Source organism: Beta vulgaris, chromosome 8 (assembly GCF_026745355.1).
Source record: "Beta vulgaris subsp. vulgaris cultivar EL10 chromosome 8, EL10.2, whole genome shotgun sequence".
Classification (NCBI taxonomy): Eukaryota; Viridiplantae; Streptophyta; class Magnoliopsida; order Caryophyllales; family Amaranthaceae; genus Beta; species Beta vulgaris.
The window spans coordinates 6,959,957-6,987,822 of NC_079209.1; the positions used below are offsets into that span (position 1 = coordinate 6,959,957).

General features: G+C 37.4%; 1 protein-coding gene across 1 annotated transcript; it reads right to left on the reverse strand.

Annotated features, from left to right (window-relative positions):
* Positions 1 to 19,483: 19,483 nt before the first annotated feature.
* On the reverse strand, positions 19,484 to 20,645 carry LOC104900910 (cytosolic sulfotransferase 5-like). Its single transcript, XM_010688439.3, has one exon. It carries the CDS (start codon positions 20,546 to 20,548, stop codon positions 19,523 to 19,525), a length of 1,026 nt encoding a protein of 341 aa, XP_010686741.2. The 5' UTR covers positions 20,549 to 20,645; the 3' UTR covers positions 19,484 to 19,522.
* Between the last annotated feature and the right edge of the window lie 7,221 nt (positions 20,646 to 27,866).

A 27,866-nucleotide genomic window follows, 5' to 3' on the forward strand; every position in this document is an offset into this window, starting at 1 on the left:
TCTTTCCACATAAATTACCCCAAATTATCTTGCATGGTCTATATCTTGAAGTGGAGCGGCTTAAGAATGGGATATTTCTATGCCAATAGAAATATGCTCGTGATTGGTTGATTGCAAGCCTATGTGAACTCCAGTGGAGGTTAATGCAAGGTTATGTTCAGTTGAAGGCAAAGATTTAGAAGATGTAACCATGTACAGACAATTGGTAGGAAGTCCTATCTATCTTACGTTAACAAGAGCAGATTTTGCGTATGCAGTGACTGTGATCAATCGGTTCATGCAAAAACCAAAGACACGTTACCTAGAGGCAGTACGACGGACATTGAGGTACGTAAAAGGGACCATTGACTAATCCTGTACCACAATGATAAAGAGTTTGAAGTTGTCGGATACTGTGATGCTGACTATGTTAGTGATCTCGACACACGTCGGTCAACCTCTAGGTTTGTATTTAATCTGGGTTCTGGAGCAGTCTCTTGGTGTAGCAAGACACAACCAACAATGTCACTATCTAGTACAGAAGCAGAATACAGAGTGACAAGTATGGCTACATAAGAATGTGTGTTGTTGACGCAATTACTCAAGGACCCTACATCAACCAATTAATCGGAGAATTAAGTTAGCCTGTGACAACTAGTCTACAATACGTTTAGCGGAGAATCCTGTTTTGAACGCGAGAACAAAACATGTGGAGGTACATCATCATTTTGTTCGAGAGAAGGTTTTACAAGTTGAAATCGAACTTGGGCAAGTGAATACGGAGGACAAAGTTGCTGATATATTCACAAAAGATCTTGGAGGACCAAAGTTTGAACAGTTTCATAAACAACTTGGCATGACCTCTAGACTATCTTTGAGAGAGAGAGAGAGAGAAAGAGAGTAGTCGTTGAGTGGGAGTGTTAAACATCACCATCCACTCTCTTCTCTTTGGTAAAAGATTTGTTGCTGCCATTTAATGCTTCGGTGAATTTTTACAAGCCACATATTACCCCACCCCTACATGCTATAGTTGGAAAGTTTGACAAATAGCAATCCTAGTATGAAAGTTGTAAGATGAATAGTATGGTATCATAGTATAAATAGATGCAGTGCATTGGTTGCAAAGTGTGCAGCAAACCAACGTGACTTGTGTCAAGCTCCAAAAGAGAGAGAGAGCAAAATAAAAGAGTTTGTAAGAGTGTGTAAGAGTTTCATGTAATAGCTTAAGTAAGTTGCTTCCTTATTATATGTGAGCTATTATTTTGATAGTCTCTTATATTGTTTAATCTTTCCACATAAATTACCCCAAATTATCTTACAATACAAACATCAAACAACATGCATGCAATTTCATATTTTTTTTAGCATAGTTCATGATTCGAATTGATGCTTAAACAAAATCATAAGTGGACATGCTCTTATATCATGGCCTCATGGGTAAGTATTAGCAGTGCAACAGTCTCTGGCTTATCGGGTTTTTCTACGTTATACCCTTGTGTTTCTTCAATTTCTATGTTTTACCCCAACTTTTTAAAAATTCCACACGATACCCTCAAGCTTACCTTTTTTAATGAACGATGCCCAAACTGCTGATTATATGTCATTAATTTCATTTATTTTTTTAAAGTTATTGGAACTAATTTGACTTATATATAGTTTAACCCTTAGAAGGTTATTCACTAATTAGATTCGTTCCACCGGAATATAAAAAATAGACGAAATTAATGATGTATAATCAGCGGTAGGGGCATTGTCCGTTGAAAAAGGTAAGTTTAAGGGTACTGTGTAGAATTTTTAAAAGCTTGGAGTACAACGTAGAAATTGAAAAAATACAATGGTATAACGTAGAAAAACCCAATTAATTAAAATTAATCCCTTATATTCTTTTGTGTATTTCATGGGCCTTGATGCAAGGACTAATTAATAAAAATAATAGGATGGGATCCTGGCATGTGATGGGAAGATTTTATGAAACTGTCTTTAAAACTTACACCACACCTACTCTTCAAGTATACATGACTCCCCAAAAAATATGGGAGAGATCAAGCAATAAATTTCTTAATATAAGAAAAATGAGAAAGACAAATATGGATTCTAAATATGTATATATTTTTTAATTGAATTTAACTAAAAATATCAAATCTATATATGTACCAGTACAACTATAAGTATAGTTGAATTTACTGTAAATCATAGTGTATATACATTAACCAAGAATGTTTTGGCCTAGTGGTTAAGATTGAGATGTTGTGAATAATAGGTATAGGTTCGAATCCCCCTTCCCCTTCTTTATCCTTTGTACTGCCTTATTGGCTCAAATACCCCTTCTTTATCCTTTGTATTGCCTTATTGGCTCAAATAGATCAAAAAAAATAGTGCATTTACATTATAAGCTCAAGATTACATCAAAGTTTGTTTAGAAGATATTGTCATTAATTAGTCCTTGGGTGTGTTCTGCAACGCTAGTTGTGGTTGTAGCTTTTAACTATGAAAGTAACTATTAGTAGGGTTATAGGCCCAAAACCAGACCAGGCTGGAGCCAGAATCGAAAATTTTTCGCGATTGGGGACCTGACCGGAGTGCTCCAGACCTGACTGGAGTGGTCCAGACCTGGCTGGTCCTGTCCGGTTTTGATTTTTGACCATTTTTGTGACATTTGCAAATTTTCACTATTTTCCTTATTTTTAGGAGTTGTTTATTTTATTCCCTTATATATTCTTTTGTACATATTATAATTGGAAGGTAACATCAAGATACAGTTTGAAAAGACTTCAATTATGAATTAAATCATACTAGGGTTCAACTTAACCATAGATAAAAGAAACTACTCTATCATAAAATAAATAATGAAATCTAAATCTACCAAGAAAATCATAATCAAAGAAATCAAGGAAAGAAACTAATGAAACTCATGAATTAATGAAAAAGAATAAAAACTAGGGTTTACACTAAAAACTAGAGAGAAAGAGAGGAGAGAAAACTAAAACCTAAAACCTAAAAAAAATAACGTGAGAGGGAGGAGGAGAGATAAAAAAAATGAAAATCTATCTAAATAATATTCAATAACCTAATATGACTAGGAAAGTAATTTTAAAAGATAAAAAAGTCTTAAATAAATCATTAATAGGCGGATTAGTGATCCGCGCGTACGCGTGGCAGATTCCAGCAGAAACAGTGCAATCTTCCGAAAGGCATAACTCCTTGACTAGAAGTCTCCTCGGGGCGTGCCACCTATCGTTGGAAAGATTTTCAAGTCTAGTTTCCGAATCTGGTGGAATTAGTCGATTCTAATAATCACATCAAAAGTTATGATCAGAAGAGTAGGCGTGACTCTTTTTCACATTTCTTCTAATGATTTTTCCGCTTCGTTTTTGCTCAAACTCGTACTATGACATATCCATGCGATCCTTATACGTTGTAGCTTCCTTCCAAGTTCTCCTAATCTTTAAGCTTAGCTAATCATACTCCAAATAAATCTTCAATGCCTGAAATTCATCAAAAACAAGAAAACATACCGAATAGGAATAGAAAAGCATAACTTAAGAATACAATGCAACAATGAAACTAAATATGAAACTAAATGCTCTAAAATGCAACCTAAATACACCTAAAAACTATATATAAAAATGACTTATCAAATTCCCCCAAGCTAAACCATTGCTTGTCCTCAAGTAATAAGACATAAATATCGGAAAAGTTAGACAACCTACAATATGAGACTACAACAGAGCTAAACACTCAATTGAAAACACAAGAGACATAATCACTACATAAACCAAGCATCGAAACAATCTCGAACAAAGCCGCATAACATATCATGTATCGCAATCGACTCTCCAATCAAACCACAAACCATCTCCCCCAAGCTGAATTTAACCAAACATGACAGACATCACTATTGTTATATGCACTCAAATCTCTCATGTATTTAAGGGTTAAACAATGACTCTCAACCTAAATAAGTCGACTCAGATGAAGCAAATATTCTTTAACTTTGACTTTTTGACTCACTTAATACTTAACAATACAATACACAATGATCAAGAGGACTTTTAGGGATTGTAATGGGGCAGAGGTTAAAGGTATGGAAAATAATTTGGAAATTGTGGTGGAAAAACCAAATGGGGAGCATCATATAACTGAAAACATGACCAAGAAATGTCACAAGAACTCCGTGCAACAACCAACAATCTCCAAATATAATCAACAATCTTTTTCACTCAAGAAATTCAATCATAACCCTTTTTATTTCACTTTATTCACAACTCTTTTGCATTTCATTTTTCAACTTTTTTTTTGTGTTTCTTTTTTTTTTGAAACTTTCATTTCATTTCACTAAATATACTTTTCCATCATTCCAACCACAAATAAAGCACTTCAATTCAATACGAACCAAAACAAAACTAATACTCGATCCCCCAAGCTAGGCTTGGGACAAGAATCAAATGAGGTCAATGGCTTGTAATGTAGGTCTCAATCAAACAAAGTCATAAAAGGCTCAGCGGGGTTAGAGGAAGGATAATATGAAGATATAAGAATAACTCTGGAGCTAAGATCATCAAATGAAACACCTCAATCATATCAAAATGTATGTGCTATCAAATATCAAGGAGTACCAAGTCAAAGTCAAGATCAATGCAACAATGAGGAACTAATCACACATAAAAGAACAGAACTGACACAGATACGTCAGTTTATAGGCACAAAAGCTCACTTAGGTCAAGGTGTCTGCATAATAATGTTAAATCGAGCCAGAGAGAGATTAACCAATCTTACCACAAACAATCAGTTGCGAAACAATCGTGCTATGAAGTATCATGAACAAGATGAGTGACACTTAATAAATGTAGTAAAATATCAATAAGGTTCTCAAAAAGTCTTAGCAGTAGTCCCATAGATGCAACTAGAATGAGATAAAATCTAATATGAGATGAAATATGCTAATGCAACTAAGAAAGCAATACAATTTTTTTGGTTACACGTAAACTCACACTCCTAATAAGCAGTACAAACCGTGCAACATCCTAGGAAAGCAATGAAATCTACACTAAAAAGCAATAAAAGATAGAATATTCCTCCCCCAAGCTAGAATTTGCTGTGTCCTCACTGCGTAAACCAGTTTAGAAAAGAACCAACACCAAACCCAAGATCACCAAATCACCAAGGTTACCCACCAAAAACCACAACACACCACAAAAACCATACACAAACTCCAACACTCTAAAAATTCAATTAATATGTTCAAAGATTCGCACAAGAGGAAATCAAAATAAAAATCCAAGCAAAAATTTGAAATGAACATAAACAACAAGTTCAAGTGAGAATAAATGCTTACTACCCAATTAAGTGGGGAGAAGAGTCAAATATGCTCAAAACTCATGTCGTGATGCTTCACAAAGGCGAACTTGAACCTATTTGGTGCCTAGATAAAATCCTGTAACCATCATTATTCAAATTATAAAGAAGTTGTAAGAGAATGAGAAAGTAATAAGAAAAGAAAACTAAAAGGAAAAGATGAAAAAAAAGGGATCAGAATTCAGAGAAAAAAACAAAAACAAAAACAAAAAAAAAGGAAGAAAAAGAAAGAAAAACAAGAAACTAGAAAGAAGCATGGGTACTTCAGGCTCGAAATTCGAAGGTATCGGCTGTGCAGGTTGATGGTGGTTGACGGTAGGGCGGAGGGTAGGAGGAGAAGAGGACGGTGGTCTAGGGCGCTGCGTGTGTGGTGCGATGTTGGGCGACTGGTGTGGGCTCAAGAGGACGGGGAGAAAGGAGGAAGGTGTTGCGAACTGACGACGGAGACGGTTGATGATGGTGCGCTCACAACAGTCAACGGCGAGGTGACGATGTTGGTGCTCATGGGTGATGGTGGTGTGTAGAGGTGGGTGAAGAGTCAAAACTGAAGAGGACGACGGAGTGAAGCAGGGTGGAAGGGTTCGAAAGAGAGAAGTGGGGTGGTGTGCGGTGTGGATGCCGGCGATAAGTCGAGTGGTAGAGCGCCAGTTCTTGGTGGTCGCCTGAGATGGTGTACAGATGACAGGGGTTGTCGGAGGTGGTGGTGTGTAGGAGAGGCGATGATGATGGTGCGAAAGATGCAATGCCACTGCTCTTTCTTTTTTTTTTTTTTGAATAGTAAAATTAATTCATTAATAAAAAGTCATACGACATCTACATAAGCAATCGAATCAAACAAATACATAAGCTGAATCAAACAAAAATTTCCTTCATAAAAATTACGATCGTCAAACAAATCTTGCAATGTGGAACATCTCCCTCTTATATCGCTGGAAAATACAGCCTTGTTGGAGAGACAATCTAACGATCCCTTGTAGTCGTGAGGATGATTTCCGTCGGATTCATCTTACTGTATTCGAAAAATTGATAACCTTTGTGATCCCGCATAATTCTTCACCAACAAAATAATTTCACGGCAATCCATTAGATCTAGTATCCCGGATTGTAACCTGTAGAAATTTCCCCTCTAAAAGAGGAGAAAAACCCTGTCTTTCGAAGGAGGTCGAAAAACCTTGTCTTTCGAAGGAGATCGAAAAACCTTTTCTTAAGAAGGAGATCGAAAACCCTTTCTTTCGAGGGAGAAATCGTTATTGGAAACCTAAAAACAAATAAAAAACAAAGGTGGGGGCTTTCCAACGGTAAAAACCGATGGAAGCCCCTTTAAAAATCAACAATGGAGGCTAGGGTTTTTGAAAGTAGAGAGGAGAGAGGGGAGAGAGTCTAGCGAGATAAAAAGAAGGCAATGCTCTTTCTTTTTTTTCTTGACTATCCTATTCAATTCCAATTCCCACCTAAAATTACAAAAACCAACAAAAACACACCAAAAATCACAAAAAAAATAAAAATAAAATGAAAAAGAGATAAAAATCAAAATAAAAGTAAAGAAAATGTCAAAAGTCGGGTTGCCTCCCGAGAAGCGCAAATTTTAGGTCTTGTATGACCGTTTCAGACTAATAGAGCACCAATCATAATAGTTCAATGCTCTAAGAAGCTTATCATATGTTCCTGTAAACATCTCAGAGCATATTGAATGAGAGTGGAAAGGAAAAATGAAAAAAATTAGTACTAAAAAATTACTAAAATTACAAAAAGAAAAATCAAAGGAAAAATTATATTTACAAGAAGAAATAAAAGAAAAAAATATATACAGTTTAATCTCACCAACAATAAAAACTAAATAGAACAAAACCATCTCCCCGGCAACGGCGCCAAAATTTGATAGGCGTGTCGCGCACCTTACAAAAATAAATAACCTAACTAATCCTCCTAACAATGTAGTAGGGTAAGTCAGGGTCGATCCCACAGAGAGAAAGTTGTTCGATGATTAGCCCTTAATTAATGGTAAGACGTACTAAAAGAGATTAATATCAATAATGGTCGAATTAACTATACTAATCAATATATAAATAAAAGACTCTACAATTAAGTATCTCCACTAGCACGAAGTAATACAATATAATTTCTACCCCAAACTAATCAATTAAATGTTCACAAGGAAAAGTCCACCCTATAAAGTACCATAGACCTCTCCCGAGTATCTATGGCTTCTCTAATATGCATTCAAGCCTACTCCCTTGGAATCATGCAAATTAAAGACATTGAACGCTGCACTTTAACTTCCTAACAATCCATTCTACCTACTCCCGTGGAGAACTTCATGTCCTTAATTGAAATACTCAAATCCGTAAAAATCCAACTCCCATGGAGTCTAGTTATCCCTAATATAGTATTGGAATATGCACAATCAATTAAGCAAGAACAATTAACAATTAATATGAGAATTTAAAGAAATAATCATGAATTAAATCATACTAGGGTTCAACTTAACCATAGATAAAAGAAACTACTCTATCATGAAATAAATAATGAAATCTAAATCTACCAAGAAAAGCATAATAAGAAAAATCAAGGAAATAAACTAATGAAACTCATGAATTAATGAAAATGAATAAAATATAGGGTTTACACTAAAAACTAGAGAGAAAGAGAGGAGAGAAAACTAAAACATAAAACCTAAAAAAAATAACGTGAGAGGGAGGAGGAGAGAGAAAAAGAATGAAAATCTATCTAAATAATATTCAACAACCTAATATGACTAGGAGGGCAATTTTACAAGATATGGAAAGTCTTAAATAAATTATTAATAGGCAGATTAGTGATCCACGCGTACGCGTGGCAGATTCCAGTAGAAACATTGCAATCTTCCAAAAGGCATAACTTCTTGACTAGAAGTCTCCTCGGGGAGTGCCACCTATCGTTGGAAAGATATTCAAGTCTAGTTTCCAAATCTGGTGGAATTAGTCGATTCTAAGAAAGATATCAAAAGTTATGATCAGAAGAGTAGACGTGACTCTTTTTCACATTTCTTCTAATGATTTTTCCGCTTCGTTTTTGCTCAAACTCGTTCTATAACATATCCATGCAATCCTTATACATTGTAGCTTCCTTCCAAGTTCTCCTAATCTCTAAACTTAGCTATTCATACTCCAAATAAATCTTCAATGTCTGAAATGCATCAAAAACAAGAAAACATACCGAATAGGAATAGAAAAGCATAACTTAAGAATACAATGCAACAATGAAACTAAATATGAAACTAAATGCTCTAAAATGCAACCTAAATGCACCTAAAAACTATATATAAAAATGACTTAGCAAATTCCCCCAAGCAAAACCATTGTTTGTCCTCAAGCAATAAGACATAAACATCGGAAAAGTTAAACAACCTACAATATGAGACTACAACAGGGCTAAACACTCAATTGAAAACATAAGAGATATAATCAATACATAAACCAAGCATCGAAACAATCTCGAACAAAGCCGCATAACATATCATGTATCGCAATCGACTCTCCAATCAAACCACAAATTATCTCCCCCAAGCTGAATTTGACCAAACATGACTGACCTCACTATAGTTATGTGCACTCAAATCTCTCATGTGTTTAAGGGTTAAACAATGACTCTCAACCTAAATAAGTTCACTCAGATGAAGCAAATACTCTTTAACTTTGACTTTTTGACTCACTTAATACTTAACAATACAATACACAATGATCAAGAGGACTTTTAGGGGTTGTAATGGGGCTGAGGTTTGGAAAATAATTTGGAAATTGTGGTGGAAAAACCAAGATGGGGGAGCATCATATAACTGAAAACATGATCAAGAAATGTCACAAGAACTTCGTGCAACAACCAACAATCTCCAAATATAATCAACAATCTTTTTCACTCAAGAAATTCAATCATAACCCTTTTTATTTCACTTTATTCACAACTCTTTTTCATTTCATTTTTCAACTTTTTTTTTTGTTTTTTTTTTTTTTTTTTTTTTCAAACTTTCATTTCAATTTCACAAGCTCACTAAACATACTTTTCCATCCTTCCAACCACAAATAGAGCACTTCAATTCAATACGAACCAAAACAAAACTAATACTCGCTCCCCCAAGCTAGGCTTGGGACAAGAATCAAATGAGGTCAATGGCTTGTAATGTAGGTCTAATCAAACAAAGTCAAAAAGGCTAGCGGGGTAGAGGAAGGATAATATGAAAATAAGAATAACTCTGGAGCTAAGATCATCAAATGAAACGCCTCAATCATATCAAAATGTATGCACTATCAAATATCAAGGAGTACCAAGTCAAAGTCAAAGTCAAGATCAGTGCAACAACGAGGAACTAATCACACATAAAAGAACAGAACTGACACAGATACGTCAGTTTATAGGCACAAAAGCTCATTAGGTTAAGGTGTCTGCATAGTAATGTTAAATCGAGCCAGAGAGAGATCAATCAATCTTACCACAAACAATCAGTTGCGAAACAATCGTGCTATGAAGTATCATGAACAAGATGAGTGACACTTAACAAATGTAGTAAAATATCAAAAGGTTCTCAAAAGTTTAGCAGTAGTCCCATAGATGTAAAAGAATGAGATAAAATCTAATATGAGATGAAATATGCTAATGCAACTAAGAAAGCAGTACAATTTTTTTGGTTACACGTAAACTCCCACTCCTAATAAGCAGTACAAACCGTGCAACATCCCAATGAAATCTACACTAAAAAGCAATAAAAGATAGAATATTCCTCCCCCAAGCTAGAATTTGCAGGGTCCTCACTGCATAAACCAGTTCAGAAAAGAACCAACACCAAACCCTAGATCACCAAATCACCAAGGTTACCCACCAAAAACCACAACACACCACAAAAACCATACACAAACTCCAACAATCTAAAAATTCAATAATTGTTCAAAAGATTAATTCGCACAAGAGGAAATCAAAATAAAAATCCAAGCAAAAATTTTAAATGAACATAAACAACAAGTACAAGTGAGAATAAATGCTTAATACCCAATTAAGTGGGGAGAAGAGTCAAATATGCTCAAAACTCATGTCGTAATGCTTCACAAAGGCGAACTTGAACCTATTTGGTGCCTACTTGATAAAATCCTGTAACCATCATTAATCAAATTATAAAGAAGTGGTAAGAGAATGAGAAAGTAATAAGAAAAGAAAACTAAAAAGAGAAGATGAAAAAAAAAAAAAAAAAAAAAAAGGGGATCAGAATTCAGAGAAGAAAACACAACAAAACAAAAACAAAAAAAAAAGGAAGAAAAAGAAAGAAAAACAAGAAACGAGAAAGAAGCAGGGGTAGTTCAGGCTGGAAATTCGAAGTTATCGGCTGTGCAGGTTGATGGTGGTTGACAGTAGGGCGGAGGGCATGAGGAGAAGAGGACGGTGGTCTAGGGCGCTGCGTGTGTGGTGCGATGTTGGGCAACCGGTGTGGGCTCAAGAGGACGTGGAGAAAGGAGGAAGGTGCTGCGAACTGACGACGGCGACAGTTGATGATGGTGCGCTCACAACAGTCAACGGCGAGGTGACGATGTTGGTGCTCATGGGTGATGGTGGTGTGTAGAGGTGGGTGAAGAGTCAAAACTGAAGAGGACGACGGAGTGAAGCAGGGTGGAAGGGTTCAAAAGAGAGAAGTGGGATGGTGTGCGGTATGGATGCCGGCGATAAGTCGAGTGGTAGTGCGCCAGTTCTTGGTGGTCGCCTAAGATGGTGTACAGATGACAGGGGTTGTCGGAGGTGGTGGTGTGTAGGAGAGGCGATGATGATGGTGCGAAAGATGCAATGCCACTGCTCTTTCTTTCTTTTCTTGACTATCCTGTTCAATTCCAATTCCCACCTAAAATTACAAAAACACACCAAAAATCACAAAAAAAATAAAATAAAATGAAAAAGAGATAAAAATCAAAATAAACATTTAGAAAATGTCAAAAGTCGGGTTGCCTCCCGAGAAGCGCAAATTTTAGGTCTTGTATGATCGTTTAAGACAAATAGAGCACCACTCATAATAGTTCAATGCTCTAAGAAGCTTATCATATGTTCCTGCAAACATCTCAGAGCATATTACATGGGAGTGGAAAGGAAAAATGAAAAAAGTTAGTACTAATAAATTACTAAAATTACAAAAAGAAAAATCAAAGGAAAAATTATATTTACAAGAAGAACTAAAAGAAAAAATATATACAGTTTAATCTCACCAACAATAAAAACTAAATAGAACAAAACCATCTCCCCGACAACGGCGCCAAAATTTGATAGGCGTGTCGCGCACCTAACAAAAATAATAACCTAACTAATCCTTCTAATAATGTAGTAGGGTAAGTCAGGGTCGATCCCACAGAGAGAAAGTTGCTCTATGATTAGCCTTTAATTGATGGTAAGACTAAAAGAGATTAATATCACTAATGGTCGAATTAACGATACTAATTAATATATAAATAAAAGACTCTATAGTTAAGTATTCCCACTAGCACGAAGTAATACAAAATAATTTCTACCCCAAACTAATCAATTAAATGTTCACAAGGAAAAGTCCATCCTATAAAGTACCATAGACCTCTCCCGAGTATCTATGGCTTCTCTAATATGCATTCAAGCCTACTCCCGTGGAATCATGCAAATTAAAGACATTGAACGCGATACTTTAACTTCCTAACAATCCATTCTACCTACTCCCGTGGAGAATTTCATGTCCTTAATTGAAATACTCAAATCCGTCAAAATCCAACTCCCGTTGTAATCAAGACAATGGAATTAGAACAATACTAGTTATCCCTAATCTAGTATTAGAATATGCATAATCAATTAAACAAGAACAATTAACAATTAATATGAGAATTTGAAGAAACAATCATGAATTAAATCATACTAGGGTTCAACTTAACCATAGATAGAAGAAACTACTCTATCATGAAATAAATAATGAAATCTAAATCTACCAAGAAAAGCATAATAAAAGAAATCAAGGAAAGAAACTAATGAAACTCATGAGTTAATGAAAAAGAATAAAAACTAGGGTTTACACTAAAAACTCGAGAGAAAGAGAGGAGAGAAAACTAAAACCTAAAACCTAAAAAAATAACATGAGAGGGAGGAGGAGAGAGAAAAAGAATGAAAATCTATCTAAATAATATTCAACAACCTAATATGACTAGGAGGGTAATTTTACAAGATATGAAAAGTCTTAAATAAATCATTAATAGGCGGATTAGTGATCCGCGCGTACGCGTGGCAGATTCCAGCAGCAGAAATAGTGCAACCTTCCGAAAGGCATAACTGCTTGACTAGAAGTCTCCTCGGGGCGTGCCACCTATTGTTGGAAAGATTTTCAAGTCTAGTTTCCAAATATGGTGTAATTACTTGATTCTAAGAATCACATCAAAAGTTATGATCAGAAGAGTAGACGTGACTCTTTTTCACATCTCTTCTAATGATTTTTCCGCTTCGTTTTTGCTTAAAGTCGTACTATGACATATCCATGCGATCCTTATACATTGTAGCTTCCTTTCAAGTGCTCCTAATCTTTAAGCTTAGCTAATCATACTCCAAATAAATCTTCAATGCCTGAAATTCATCAAAAACAAGAAAACATACCGAATAGGAATAGAAAAGCATAACTTAAGAATACAATGCAACAATGAAACTAAATGCTCTAAAATGCGACCTAAATGCACCTAAAAACTATATATAAAAATGACTTATCAAGAATCTAGCTAGAGAAGCTTTGCGAGCATTAGGAATTTTCTTTGAAAGGACCAACGCTGATTTGTGAAAGTTAACCACTTGACCCGACATGAGGCAAAAAGCATGAACAATATTTTTTAGATTATTGCAAGCTGTAGATGGAGCTTTATAGAAAACAAGATTGTCATCAGCGAATATTAAACATGGTATTTGGGAACCTTTTAGACAAATCTTAAACCCCAAACCTGATTTAGGTTTGGTGCTCTCCACCACTAATTTTTGGATGAGAACATCCATACAAATAATAAACAGATACGGGGAGAGAGGGTTACCTTGACAGAGACCTCTCGAAGGTTTGAACCAGTCTGTGGTACTACCATGAATTTTCAGAGAGTAAGAAGTAGTAGTAACACACTATTTAACCCAATGAATCCATTTTGAGGGAAATCCCAATTTTAGCAACGTTTGCCATAAGAAATCCCATTCAATTTGATCATAAGCTTTTTCCATGTCGAGTTTCAAAGCACACCATCCTATTTTACTAGTGGACTTTTGGAAGGCGTTTAGGATTTCCTGTATAATGAGGATATTATCATGAATAGATCTGTCTGGGGTGAAATCGTTTTGAAGAGGGCTAATATGTGCTTTGAGAATCGGGCATAACCTTTGGACAAGGAGTTTAGAAATGGCTTCATAAATGGTATTAATTAAGCTTATTGGCCTAAAAGGGCCATCTATATGTATTATTGTTTTTAATGATAATGATGTACAAGGGCTTAAGGCATAATAATACTTAGGATCTATTTAATGTTTACGGTGAATACAGAATGACTAAGGTAAATATTTAACCTAAATTGACATGGTATCAGAGCCGTTCTCCTTGTAGCCACCCTGCCATCTACCTGTCGTTTTTTTCTTCTCCCCGACCATCAAAGCACCACCCGCGTGGATTTTGATGCATGGAAGCGGAGAAAATTAATCCCGGTTGTCCCTTTAACCTTGGTTTAGGTGATCAACCCGGAAACTTGATCACCCATGTCCTTCAACTACGTAGCTTGTGTGCGTTCCATTACTTTATCGCTCAAAGCTCATCGGAAATTCGTTCTTGGATGGTACTATCATAAATCCTACAGAAAAGAAGAAGATTCTTGATTAGGAAACTGTTCATTCCATGTTGGTTTCTTGGCTCCTACGTAGTATGGACTCTAAAATTGTAGTGTACATTCCTTTTCATGATGATGCGAAGTGTCTTTGGGTTTACTTGGAGAAGCAGTTTTGTGTGGCCAACGGACCGCAATGTTAACAATTGGGGGCAGTCGTTGTTGACTGTAAACAACAACGAGTTATGTCTGTTGAGGATTATTTTTAAAAATTAATGGGGTTGTATGGCGAACTTACTCGTCTCATACCTCTTCATGGCTGTGAGTGCAAACTTTGCACATGTAATGTAGCCGACAAATTTGCCGCAGATCGAGACAAGGAGAAACTTCATCAGTTTCTTATTGGTTTAGATGATGATTTGTATGTACTGTACGGATTAATGATCTTTCTCAATCTCCTCCGACGGATTTAGAGTGCATATATCAAATTATTGTACAGGAAGAACGTTCACGGGATATCGCTCATGGCAAGGCTGTCAAAGAGGATGTCCACGCATTCGTAGTTCAGGCTGATTGTGGCAAACCACGTTTGTATAGGGTTGCTCGTGCCTTGTCTTCTCTTACTATAAACGGATCGGTCATGAGGTCGCCACCTGCTTCAAACTGCACGGCAAACCAGCGTGGTGGGAAAAAAAATAGGAGGAAGTACTGGGGGGGTCTGCCCAGTCGCTATATGTTGCTGGTCCGCCGCCTTTGTCTGCCTAAATTGCTGCCCTTTCTCACAGTCGTGGCAGCGCTGTCACTGCTCACGTGGTACTGCTCGTCGCTAACAGTCTTGTGGCTGCCCCACAATTCGTTGTTGCTTCTCTTGTGAATTTGAGTCCAGCCTAGGTTCAAGCTTTAATGTAATTAATTTATAATGAAACTACTAAGGGTGATCGGATGACAGGTACGTACCTTTCTAGACACTTGTTCCTTGACATTGGAGCTTCGAATCACGTTACAAGTGATTTTAATTTTCTTACTCATGTTACTCCTATTGTTAAATGCCCGGTTGGCTTGCCGGATGGCACTCGTGCCTTTGCTACTATGGAAGGCCATGTGACTCTTACTCATGGCCTCATTCTTCACCATGTTCTATATGTGCCGTAGCTTAATTTAATTTAATTTCGGTGTCGCAAATAATTGATAAGTCTAATTATCATGTTCAATTCACAAATTCTTTGTGATGATATACAAGATCGTCTCTCAGGTTCCCTGATTGGAGCCGGTGACCGGTGTGATGGACTCTATTTTTTTACATAGCCTTCCTACCGTGCAAGCGGTGATGGATCCTAGATTATTTGAGTTTGAATTGTGACATCGTCGTCTGGGTCATCCGTAGGATCGCCTGTAGCTAAACAAACTAGAGATTGTTTTCCCACATTGTGATTTGTGTGGCCCATATAGTACACCCTCTTCGTGTGGTGCTGTTTATTTTTTAACTTTGGTTGATTATTATTCGCGTGCAGTTTGGGTGTATTTGTTACAAAATAAGAAAGAGGTTGAAAGTCCTTTTATGTCTTTCTTTGCCAGGTCAACCGTTAATTCGATATTAATAGGAAAATTGTTAGCTCTGATAATGGAACTGAATTTAACTGCTGATTTGGACACCCATGATATTTTGTTCCAAACATCGTGCGTTGGCACCCCAGAACAAAATGGGAGAGTTGAGAGAAAACATTAGCATATTAAGAATGTTAGTCACGGCTTGATGTTTCAAGCTCATCTTCTTGTTACTTTTTGAGGTTAATGTGTTCTTGTTGCTGTTTAGTTGATTAATTGTACTCCCTCGAGTGTGTTACATGGTATTTTTCCTTATGAGGCTATCATGGGTCTCCCTCCCTCTTTTGATGAGTTACATGTGTTTTGGAGTCTTTGTTTTGCTCTTAATCAAAGGGCGAAAGGTGATGGATTTGCTTCTTGGAGTCGTGGTTGTGTGTTTATGGATTATCCGAATAGAAAAAAAGTGTTGGATATTAAATGATGTTGAAACTAGTGATTTTTTTGTCTCCCGTGATGTTAAGTTCCATGACAATAAATTTCCATTTGGCTTGGGTGCTCTTCCCACTGCTGCCAATGATTTTTTTTGATGATGTCCATGATCTGTTAGCCTAAGGGGATGTTTTAAAAGAGGACCTTGCTGGTGAGTTGTGTGATCAGGCCTCCCCTTTGGTCTCGGCTGCTGCGGAGGTCCCTAGGCCTGTGTTGGATCCTCCCATCGAGCCCAACTCTCCTATGGATCCCCAACACTCCCTGCCCTCTTCTCCTCATACTACCAAGCCCCCTGCCGAGACCCATTCCCCTAAAGCCCATCACTCTCCTCCCTGTAATATCAAGGCCCAGTCCTCTAGCGTGTCCAGCTCCGTGGGTCAGCCTACTTCTCCCACCTTCTTTACTATTTCGGATCAGCCAACTATGGCTCCAATTGTTAATTCTAATGATCTTGGGCGCAGGTTACGTGATAAACAACCATCGATTTTGCTTCATATTTTTTCACAAATACAATACGGAAAATGAGTCTATCCATGCCTGTACTGTCTCCATCAGATTCCTTAAGTACTCTTATCCTTTAGCACAATTTGTGAATTGTGTAAATATTCTATGCAACACCATCTTTTTCTTGTAGCGGTTACATCTGGTGTTGTGCCCCGCTCTATTCATAAGGCTATGCGGGACCCAGGTTGGCATGAGGCTATGAAAAAGGAGATTAGTGCTTTGGAGGATAATGAGACTTGCGAGATGATTGCTCTTCTGCCTGGCCATAAAGCTCTCGATTGTAAGTGGGTTTTATAAGGTCAAATATCACTCAAATAGCTTGCTTGAACGGCTTAAGGCTCATTTGGTGGTGTTTGGTAATCATCAGGTCGAATGGATAGATTACAATGAGACTTTTTCTCCTGTCGCCAAAATCATGATCGTTCGTGCTTTCCTTGTTGTTGCTGCTGCAAAGAATTAGGAACTGCGCCAAATGGATGTGCATAATGCCTTTCTTCATGGTGATTTGGGTGATGAGGTGTATATGCGTCGTCCCCCATGACTTGACTTCTACCCCTGGTGCGATTTGTTAGTTGAAGAAATCATTATATGGCCTACGTCTGGCCCCCCGATGTTGGTTTGCAAAGCTGGATGCTTCTTTGCTGCATTATGGTTTTATTTAGTGCAACTCTGATTACTCTCTCTTCACCCTCCGTCGTGACCAGGTTCAGCTCTCTGTTCTTGTTTATGTTGATGACTTTATCATTTTTGGCAACGACACTACTTCCGCTATCTCCTCCTTTAAGAAGTATTTCGGTGATTGTTTCTATATGAAGGAACTTGGCCTGCTTAAGTATTTTCTTGGGATTTAGGTTGCTCGAGCTCCCGAGGGTTTGTTTCTTTGTCAGCGCAAGTACACCTTAGATATTATCTTTGAGACTGGTCTCTTGGGTGTTAAACCCGCATCTTTTCTCCCTAAGCGGAATCATACTCTGGCGCTTGCTACTGGTTCTCTGTTGTCTGATCCTGAGTCTTATTGTCTTCTTGTGGGTCGTCTTATTTATCTATCCTTTACTCTCCCTGATTTGGCTTATTATGTTCATATTCTTGCCCAGCTTATGCAGGCACCACGCCAAGAGCATTGGGAGGCCGCTCTTCAAGTGTTTCAAGATCTCAAGGGTTCCCCTCGCCAATGCATACTTCTTAGTAGCCAGTGCGACTTGTCTCTCTCTGGTTGGTGTGATTCCGATTGTACTAGTTGCCTTAGACTCATCGCTCTCTTACAGGCTGGATTATCTTTCTTAGTTATTCTCCTATCTCTTGGAAGACCAAGAAAAAACATATTGTGTCCCGGTCCTCTGCCGAAGCGGAGTATTGTTCGATGGCTGATACCACCTCTGAACCGAAGTGGTTGAGGGCTCTAATCGAGAGCTTGGACGTTCATCAGTCGCACGCCATGTCTCTCTATTGTGACACCATGTGTGCGCTCCACATCGCACAAAATCCGGTGTTTCATGAGCGCACCAAGCACATCGAGGTCGATTGTATGTGCATGATGCTATTCCTGATGGCATCATCACTACTCGCAATGCGCTACTTGCGGATATTTTCACTAAGGCCCTTGGCAAATGACAATTTCTACTCTTGTTAAGCAAGTTGGGCATTTGTAACCTCCATGCTCCAACTTGAGGGGGGTATTGGACCATTTATATGTATTATTGTATTTAATGATAATAGTGTACATGAGCTTAATGCTTAACGATACTTAGGATGTATTTAATGTTTACGGTGAATACAGAATGACTAAGGAAAACATTTAACCTAAATTGACGTTGTCATCTCTAATTAAGTGAAAAAGGGTTATAAAGTGGAACATAAAACATAATAAATTATACTGATATTTGATTAAATATCATACATGAAGAGTGAATACAGTACAACATTAGACACGATATAAAAAAATAAAAAAGTAGATAGCTTTTGTTTCCATCAATAGGTCACAAAAGAAAAGAAATTAAAACATAAAGATAGCTCAACTCTTAGAGCACTCCCAATGGTGACATAACTCATCACCAAAATCAGAAAATTTGGGTTGAACAAAAAAAACATGCATCCCATTGGTGATAGAAAACCTATCACCAAATGACATGTTTTGTCATCCATCACCATGTGAACAAATCCATCAGCAAATGAACCGTGTGAATGGAAGACAAAATCAGCCTAGTCACACACAACCAGCCAGTGGCAAGCTGCCACGTGGCTGCTGCTGTTTTCTTTTTGGGAAATTTCGTGGAAATTTCCACGGAATTTCACAGAAAATTCGTATTTCAAAAAAAAAAAAAAATACCAAAATTCATATTTTTTTCCCCTCTATAAAATGATACCCATATTGATATATTTCAGAACAAAAAAAAAAAAACACTTCTCCTCCTCACCTTTCTCTCTCTAAAAATATTTATACATCATTTTTCTCTATAATTTTTTACCTTCTCCTTCTCACCTAAAAAGAGGGAAAAAAAATCATATTTTCTAATAAATTTTTATTTTACTAATAACCCAATAATGATAATTAATTTTGGTAATTAATTATTATAATTTTAAGTAATCATAAGATGATTCATTTTTATTTTTAATATGTAAATTATATTATTTATTAAAGTAGGAAAGAGAAATAGGAGAGAGAAAGTTGAGGTGGGGTAGTGAAAAGTAGGAGAGATAAAGTGAAGTTTGATGGTTTTTTTGTTCATGAGTGGGGTGGAGGTGATACATTTGATCATGAAATAATCAAAACATGAGTAAGTAGAAAATATTTGTGATCAAACCCATCACCATTGGGAGTGCTCTTACACGGATCAATAGTTGTGATATGATTAGTGAGGTAGTAGTTGAAATGATAATCCAGTGCCTTCAAGTTTTTCTTGCATCAATTTCTTCATCTTTTCCACCATGGCAGGTGTGATATTATGATTAGTCCAATCTCCCACCTCTCCTTTTCTAAAATAACTTTTTTTATCATAAATTTTATTGATGACTCCACTTTTGTTTCCTTCCAATTCTTTGAGATTGTTGATGCTACAAAACTCTATTATTTCTTTTATGACACCTTCACGTTCCTCACTTTCAGTAAATGGCATGCCTACAAATTCACCAACTCTCTTTAGGTGTAATATGGGATCCTTCTTTAAATCCTCATATTTGAGAAATAACACCTTCTTCGGCTGTTCTAAACTCTGTTTCCAATATTCGATTACATGCTCAAAAAAAGGACCGTTAATAAATTTCCCTTCACAGAAATCCTTAAAGTAATCCTCAATACTAGGCAACTCGATATCTTCTCCTGCTAGTTCCTTTAGTGGCTTCATTGCAAAGTACATCATTGACACAAGTGTATCCAATGGATTGCGAGTAATGTACAAAATCCGACAGCCAGAAACCTTGATAGATTCCGGAAGGGTCATGTAGGGCAAGTGGGTGTGAAAAAGTCTAGGAGAAGGGAGCTCATTAAGATGATGCGGGCGAGGGTACTCAAATGCATCTCCATAGATATCAAACTCTAGGCGACATACAAGCTTATGTGGATGGTTACTAAACAAAGGACTTTGCTTAATAGGGTGCTTGAAACGATTTACAACACTATAGAGTATAGATTTCAACCATGTGGTGCCTGTTTTTGGGAAGCTCGCAACAATGAGATCAGTATCTCTAGCCTGGAAGTGCCTTTGAAACATTAGAATACTCTTCAACATATTAGTATCAATAAGATACCAAAAGCCTTGGTATTTTAGGAGTTCAATTTTGTTCAAGAACATTGTCTTCGGAAGACCTTGCTTAAGCTGTTCAACTTCCTCATCATGGACAATTATTTCCTGATCGTTGTGTGGCTCGTTTGGATTCATTTTTCTGGGTTAATTTTGAAGTACTTGTTTGAAGTTCACAAGAGATGTGGTCAGAGGTTTGATGGCTGATGAAGAGCAGGAGGTTTGCAGATTGTGAGATTGTGATAAGATCAGAGTTGTTGAAGTAATACTAAGGGGGACATATAGTACTACTAAATTAATTTTTTTTTTGAGGGAGTTATACCAAAAGATTTCTATATATTATTTTGTATGCAGTAGATTCTGAAATATTGGTCTTACAAACTATATCCACAATTAATCAATGAACTGATTGAATATGCGTAAATTATTTTTTTATGTTGAAGATGTATCAATTTTATGTAGTCATATTAAAGCAATCAATACTATTTATATAATCTATACTAATATATTAAAAGGCGTTCCTAAGAATGTCTGTGTGTCATGTGGCACTCTCCTCTAAGGTCTAATGCAAATGCTCTATTTCAAATCCCTCAACTAATTAAAAAAAAATAACTTTGTGTAGTTACAAGGTATCAAACACGTGACATCTGAATTGAAAAATGAGAGGTTAAACCATTGATCCAACATAAAATCATTATTTACTATTTCAAAATAAAATATAATAAGGTCTTGTAATTATATCTCATTAAGAGCCTTACATAAGTAGTTAGATATCTAACAAATGAACGGTAATGATAATAGATTATTGTAGACACAAACTCTACTCCAATTATTTCTGGTATTCTTCAAATTATGGCGTTAAATTTTTTCTTTACAAGACAAAAATTTACGGAAAGAAAGAACTCGGGACATCGCCCGGGACACTCACTAGTTATATGCTAAACGTAAATCAACCTGTTCATTGCTAAATCTATTGTCTGTCGATGGAGTCAATATGAGATAGAATAATAGATCCATCTATCAAGCGTGCATGTTAGAGCATGGCCACTCATTCCCTTAAAAAAACATGTCATCCCTCTTGCTCATCAACTTTCTCTCTCATCTTATTAAAGTTTGTTATGGATTATGACTCATTTTGACAAATGCAACCCACTCATGACCAAAAAAAATGAACATCATCTTTCTCTATCCCACTTCTTATTATACTCCATCCCATTTTCTCTCTCCCACATCAGTACATATTTATACCTTTTAATATTTATACAAGATTATAAATAAATTCTTTTATATATTAACAATCCTAAACATTTTGATTAAAAAACTTATTCAATAATAAAAATTTCCAAAAATAATTATTCATGTGCCTACAATGTGGAGAGAAAATAATTAATTTCAAAAGTGTGTCAAAATATAGCAAAATGAATGTATATTTATAGATCTAAAAAAGATAGGACCATTGGTGAAATTTTTAATTTTTTTATTTGTATTTTTTAAGTTATTCATATTACAAAACTTGAATTATAAAAAATAACCTTTATGATGTATTGCCACATGTCCACAAATGATTGGCTTAGGTCATAAGATGACCAACCATCACTAGAGGAAAAAACGGAAGGGCTGAGGTGCAAGGGCTGCGTTTTTCTATAAATGCAGCCCTTAATAGTGAAGGGATGCGGTTAGCTGAAAATCCGCAACCTGTCGTAAACGAAGGGCTGCGGTTAGCCGAAAACCGCAGCCTTTTAAGTAATAAAGGGCTGCAGTTTTTTGAAAACGCAGCCCTTTAAGTAATAAAGGGTTGCATTTTTTAAAAAACGCAGCCCTTTATGGGCTTTTTTTTTTAAAATGACTTTAATTTAAAAGAAATTGCAAGGCTTTAGGGTTTGTTATTTGAGATTGGCCTGTCTCCTCTCTCCTCATTATTTCACGCACGCCTCTCTCCTCATCTCACGCCTGTCTTCTCCCTCTCCTCTCATATTCTTCCGCTAACCTTCATCTCCTCCTCCTCTCCTCCAAACTGATCTTCTTTTTGAAAACCCTTCATCTCCTTCTTCCTTTCGCTTCGGCAATATCTTTTTTACCGCCGTGAATTGACTGAATTCCCCTCTATATTGTCCTTCAGTAACATTTTTCCCTTACAACTATGAATTAAGGTGGTTTTTTTTACTTGCCTTCAACACTTTTGTCAGATCTCATTTGAGCCTTTTAACTCACCCTGATAATATTCGCCCTAATGCTTGCTTTCCTCTTCATCTCCTTCAAAGTGTGTGTCGCCGTCGAACAACAATATGAATTATGACGGCGCCTTGTTCATTTTCTTCTCAAACTTTGGTACAATCTATCTATTTTATTGTCGAGAAACCAACAATCGCAGCAGCAACAATCGCAACAACAACAAGATCTGAAACGACAACTTTCGTTTACATCGATGAAGCCGCCGTTTGTTCCACCGCCTGACGATTACCACCACTTCTCCGACAACACCAACAACAACGGCCGCGAGAGAGCATGAGCGACGGAGATCAGTTGATTGTAATTTTTGAGTTTTTTTTAAAATCTAGGTTTGAGTTTGAGTTTTCTTTAATTTTCCTTTTCGTTTTTGTTCTTTTTTTTTCTTTTTCTGTCATTCTGAATTTGTGTGTTTGTAATTTTTGAGTTTAATTTTCATTTTTGTTTGAGTATTATGTATTTCTGTCATTCTGAATTTGTGTGTTTGATTTTTTTTTTTTTGCATTTTCGTTCCCTTTTTTTTCATTTTCTGTTCCCTTTTTTTCCATTTTGGTTCATTTTTTCATTTTCGTTATATTTTCATTTCCCGTTCTTTTTTTCATTTTCGAAGGGCTTCGTTTTAGGCACAAAACTGCAGCCGTTCCAATATGGAAGGGCTACGTTTTTGGGCCTCAACCGTTAGTGAAGGGCTGCTATAGAAAGGGCTGCTGGCCAAAAATGCAGCCCTTAGGGTTGTTTTAACCGCACCCCTTCCGTTTTTTTCCACTAGTGCATGGTTTGAGTCATAGGCTGACCAACCATGGATTGAGTTATAGCATGACCCAAATACATGTTAAACATCACCGTCCACTCTATTACTCCCACCCTACATGCTATAGTTGAAAAGTTTGACAAATAGTCATTTTAATGTGAAAGTTGTAAGATGAATAGTAAGTTGTAGTAGTATAAATAGATGCCGTGCATTAGTTGCAAAGTGTGCAGCAAACCAACGTGAGTTGTGCCAAGCTCCAAAGAGAGCAAAATAAAAGAGTGTGTAAAAGTGTGTAAGAGTTTCATGTAAGAGTTTAATTAAGTAAGTTGCTTCCTTATTATATGTGAGCTATTATTTTTATAATCTCTTGTTTAATCTTTCCACATAAATTACCCCAAATTATCTTACAATACGTATCAAGAGCCATACATTCCGTTAAATTTTTTGGGGTCATTTTTGTCAAACTTATCGGTCGGGGACCGATAGATTGCAGCGGTATAGTCATAATATTTTAGGCTAACTTAACGGTCGGGGACCGTATTGCGAGGCGATTTTCCATTAGTGCATAGTCCAGAACTGTGAAGCTTGCACTACAAGAAAAGGCCCAGTCACCGACGGCTTCACAGCGACGACCAACCCGACAGTCGTTGTATGCGAAATCAGCGACCGTTTTAAACGTCGTGTGCACCGACGACTTTTAACGCGCACAGCGAGGGATGTAACGACGCTATCCTCCAACGACCGTTCCAGACCGACGTTGATTTTGGCAGCTTATATTTTAGAATTTTTTAGGCGTCGGCTTCAGGTCGTCGGTGATATTAGCAAAGCCGTCGTTGATTTTGGCAGTTTATATTGTATAATTTTTTTATTCGGTGTCGGCTCTAAGCCATCGGTGATGTTAGCAAAGCCGTCGTTGCATATAACGACTTAAAACACACTCTCCCACTCAAACTCTATTCTCAACCCACAAAACAAAACACGTACAGTCGTCGTCTTCACAGCGATTTTCTTTCAACCAACTGAAGGAAAGTCATTCCACCTGCGACCGGCGACACGCCAAACCCCTCTCCTTGCCGGTAATTTTTAAAGCTCTATGTTTTTTTTTTTTTAATTTTTGTTACCGATCAAACTCTAAAAATTGGGTTTTGGGAATGTAGGTGGCCACGCCACCAACTGCCGGCGTCGCGAAATATATCCTTCCACCGCCGTTGCCACCGCGCAACTCTCTCCTTCCGCCGTCTCCGCCGCTCAATTCTTTCCTTTCGCCGCCGCCCCCGCGTGCTCAAATTCTTTCTCCATTCCGTAAGTAAGTAGCGTGCTCAAATTACTTGTGTGCTCAAATTACTTGTTGTTGTTGTTGTTGTTGTTGTAATTTGTTGTTGTTGTTGTAATTTCTTGTTTGTTGGTGTTGTTGTCGTTTGTTGTTGTTGTTGTTTGTTGTTGTTATTGTTGTTGTTGTTGTTGTTGTTGTTGTTGTTGTTGTTGTTGTTGTTGTTGTTGTTGTTGTTGTTGTTTGTTGTTATTGTTATTTGTTGTTGTTGTTGTTGTTGTTGTTGTTGTTGTTGTTATTGTTTGTTGTTGTTATTTGACTTGAAAAGAGGCATGCATGATTATTGTTTTCTATGGTGCTGTTTCAATTTTTTTATGCTTTTATATGTATTGTATGCTTTTTTTTTTACTTAACTTTGTCCAATTTCTGTAATACTGAAGCACAATCTGATATGTTTGTAATCCTTCTTGGCAAGTATTTAGGCTAATATACAGTTTACATCAAAATTCAATCATTAAATTTTTTTATTAATAATAGATTAATAGACTAGGTTTGGATGAATTAGATGTCTGTGTCCGAAATGCAAGAACAGACATATGCATGACGCAGACACGGTTAAAGTGCATCTGAATAGAAAGGGATTTATACCTGATTACTACGATTGGTATTGTCATGGTGAAGAGTTACCTCGATCCGCACATGAGCCATCTAATCCATACCGTGAAATGATTTTCGATGCTCTTGGGAATAACCCTAAACCGTCCAATGTTGAAGAGCCTAGTGGAATGGACGAGGAGCCTAGTGTAGAACCATCGTTGCGCCACCGATGGCTAAAAACCGTCGGTATGTATAGTCAACAACGGCCAGCACAACATACGTAATTGAGTGGAGAAAACAGTCGATAAGAAAACACCGACGGCCAAACGACCGTTAATATCTAATTCAGCGACCAAAACTGCAACGTCGGTCAGTTAACGACTGTTGGTGTTGATATTAGCGACGACTTTTGGATCATCAGCGACGGCTTTCGGTGACTGGGCCTTTTCTTGTAGTATTGTTGGTCGGGGACAAAGCTTACTTGTGTACTGCCGGGCAACAAAAAGTCACAAATGGCGGATATTGCTAGTTCATCTACTAATACGAGAAAGTCATCATTGGAAATTACAGTTGGAGGAGCACACGTATGCAATTCTATTTGTCGGGACAAGATCTTTAGGGTATAATCGGTGGTAGTGAAGTTACAATACCCCTGATCCCGAAGAGTTAAAGAAGTGGAAGATGAGGGCAGAAGAGCCTTGTGCGTGCTAGCAGCAACCGTCAAGGACGAGTTGCTATCATACCACATCATGGATGCGAAGACACCCAAGGAGGCATGGGACATCCTTGCAACTTTGTTCTTTAAGAAGAATGATGCTCAACTTCAGCTTCTCGAGAATGAGTTATTGTCGATCCAGCAAAACAACATGACAGTGAACCACTACTTCGCCAAAGTTAAAACTTTGTGTGAGCAAATCACAAAGTTAGATCCTGAAAATCCCATCACAGGGACGAGGATGCGTAGGATTATTGCCCGCGGCTTAAAGCCCGGATATAGTAGTCTTGTCATTGCGATCCGAGGTTGGGCTACACAACCATCTCTAATTGACTTGCAAAATGTGTTAGCCAACCAGGAAGCTCTAGAAAATCAGATTTCTGGAGTTTTCGTCAAGGATGAAGAGAAATCTCTTTTTGGCAACAAGAAGTCAAATAAGGGAGGTGATAAGACATAAGAGTCGAGTAATCAACCTAGCAAGTCAAACAGACAGTCAGGGAATAAAAAAAGGACAACGTAGATGAAGCTTCCATCGAGGGAAAGCTTGATAAGATCGACAACAGGATGAGAAGGAAGGAAAAAAATCAACACGGCGAGACATCGTGTGTTATAGCTGCAAGGAGACGAGACATTATGCTCGAGACTGTTGGTCCAAACTGACAAAAGGAAATGCTGCAACTTCGGTGGAGCATGAAAGCCGAAGTGATGTCGAGCGGGAAGCACAAGCATTCTACGCAGTTGAAGAGGAACATATCTTCGACATGGAGGTAGTGTCACCCAGCAGCACGAAGCCAGATAAAGATGCACTTTTCGTAGTCAACAACAAGATGATCAATAACAAATATGATTGGATCATCGATTCTGGTTACTCCAATCACATGAATGGAGACAAAGTGAAATTTCTAAGGATGTTCGAGTACAAGCATGGTCGAGTTGTAATAACAGCAAACAACTCAGAATTGCCAATAACCCATATTGGCAAGGCAGTGGTGATTCCACGATTTAGCAACAAGCAAGTTCAGCTGGATAATGTCTACCATGTTCTTGGTATGACAAAGAATCTGTTGTCAGTTTCACAACTGACAACGTTCGGAAACCATGTTATTTTGGTCCTCGTGACATGAAGGTGTACACGACGATGGAAGGAAATTCTTCTCCTATCTTCGAGAGACGACATCTTGAATCGATCTACATGATGTCTGATCAAACGACATATGTAGGCAAGGCGTGGAAAAATGAGACAGTTGATTAACGGCATGCACGCTTGGGTCACGTGAGCTACAACAAGCTCAAGGTGATGATGAAGAAGTCGATGCTCAAGGGTCTTCCTCAACTAGATGTTAAGGAAGATATAGTTTGCTCTGGATGTCAATTTGGTAAAGCACATCAACTTTCATATGAAGATTCGAAGTTCAAATCGAAGGAACCCTTGGAGTTGGTTCACTCAGACGTGTTTGGTCTTATAAAGCAACATTCAGTGAGTGGTTTACGCAATTTTATCACTTTCATTAACGATTTTTCAAGATATGTCTGTGTTGATTTCATGAAAGAGAAATCTGAAGCATTTAGCAAGTATTCATCCAAAGAATTCTCCCAATACTTGCAATATTGCAAGATCCGACGCCAGCTCACTTGTCCAAATACTCCACAACACAATGGAGTATGTGAAAGAAAAATTGTCACCTTGCGGAGACATGCAGGAGTATGTTGCACGCTAAGAACGTGCCACCACGTTTTTGGGTCGAGTACATGAGAACAGCGACACATGTGACAAATCGATTTTCTCGGGTGAGACTAGATTTTGTCTCACCATTTGAGAAGCTAAGAAAGATAAAGCCAGTCGGAAGCCATTTTTAGATTTTCGAATGTGTATGCTACGTCTTTGTTCCTGAGCATA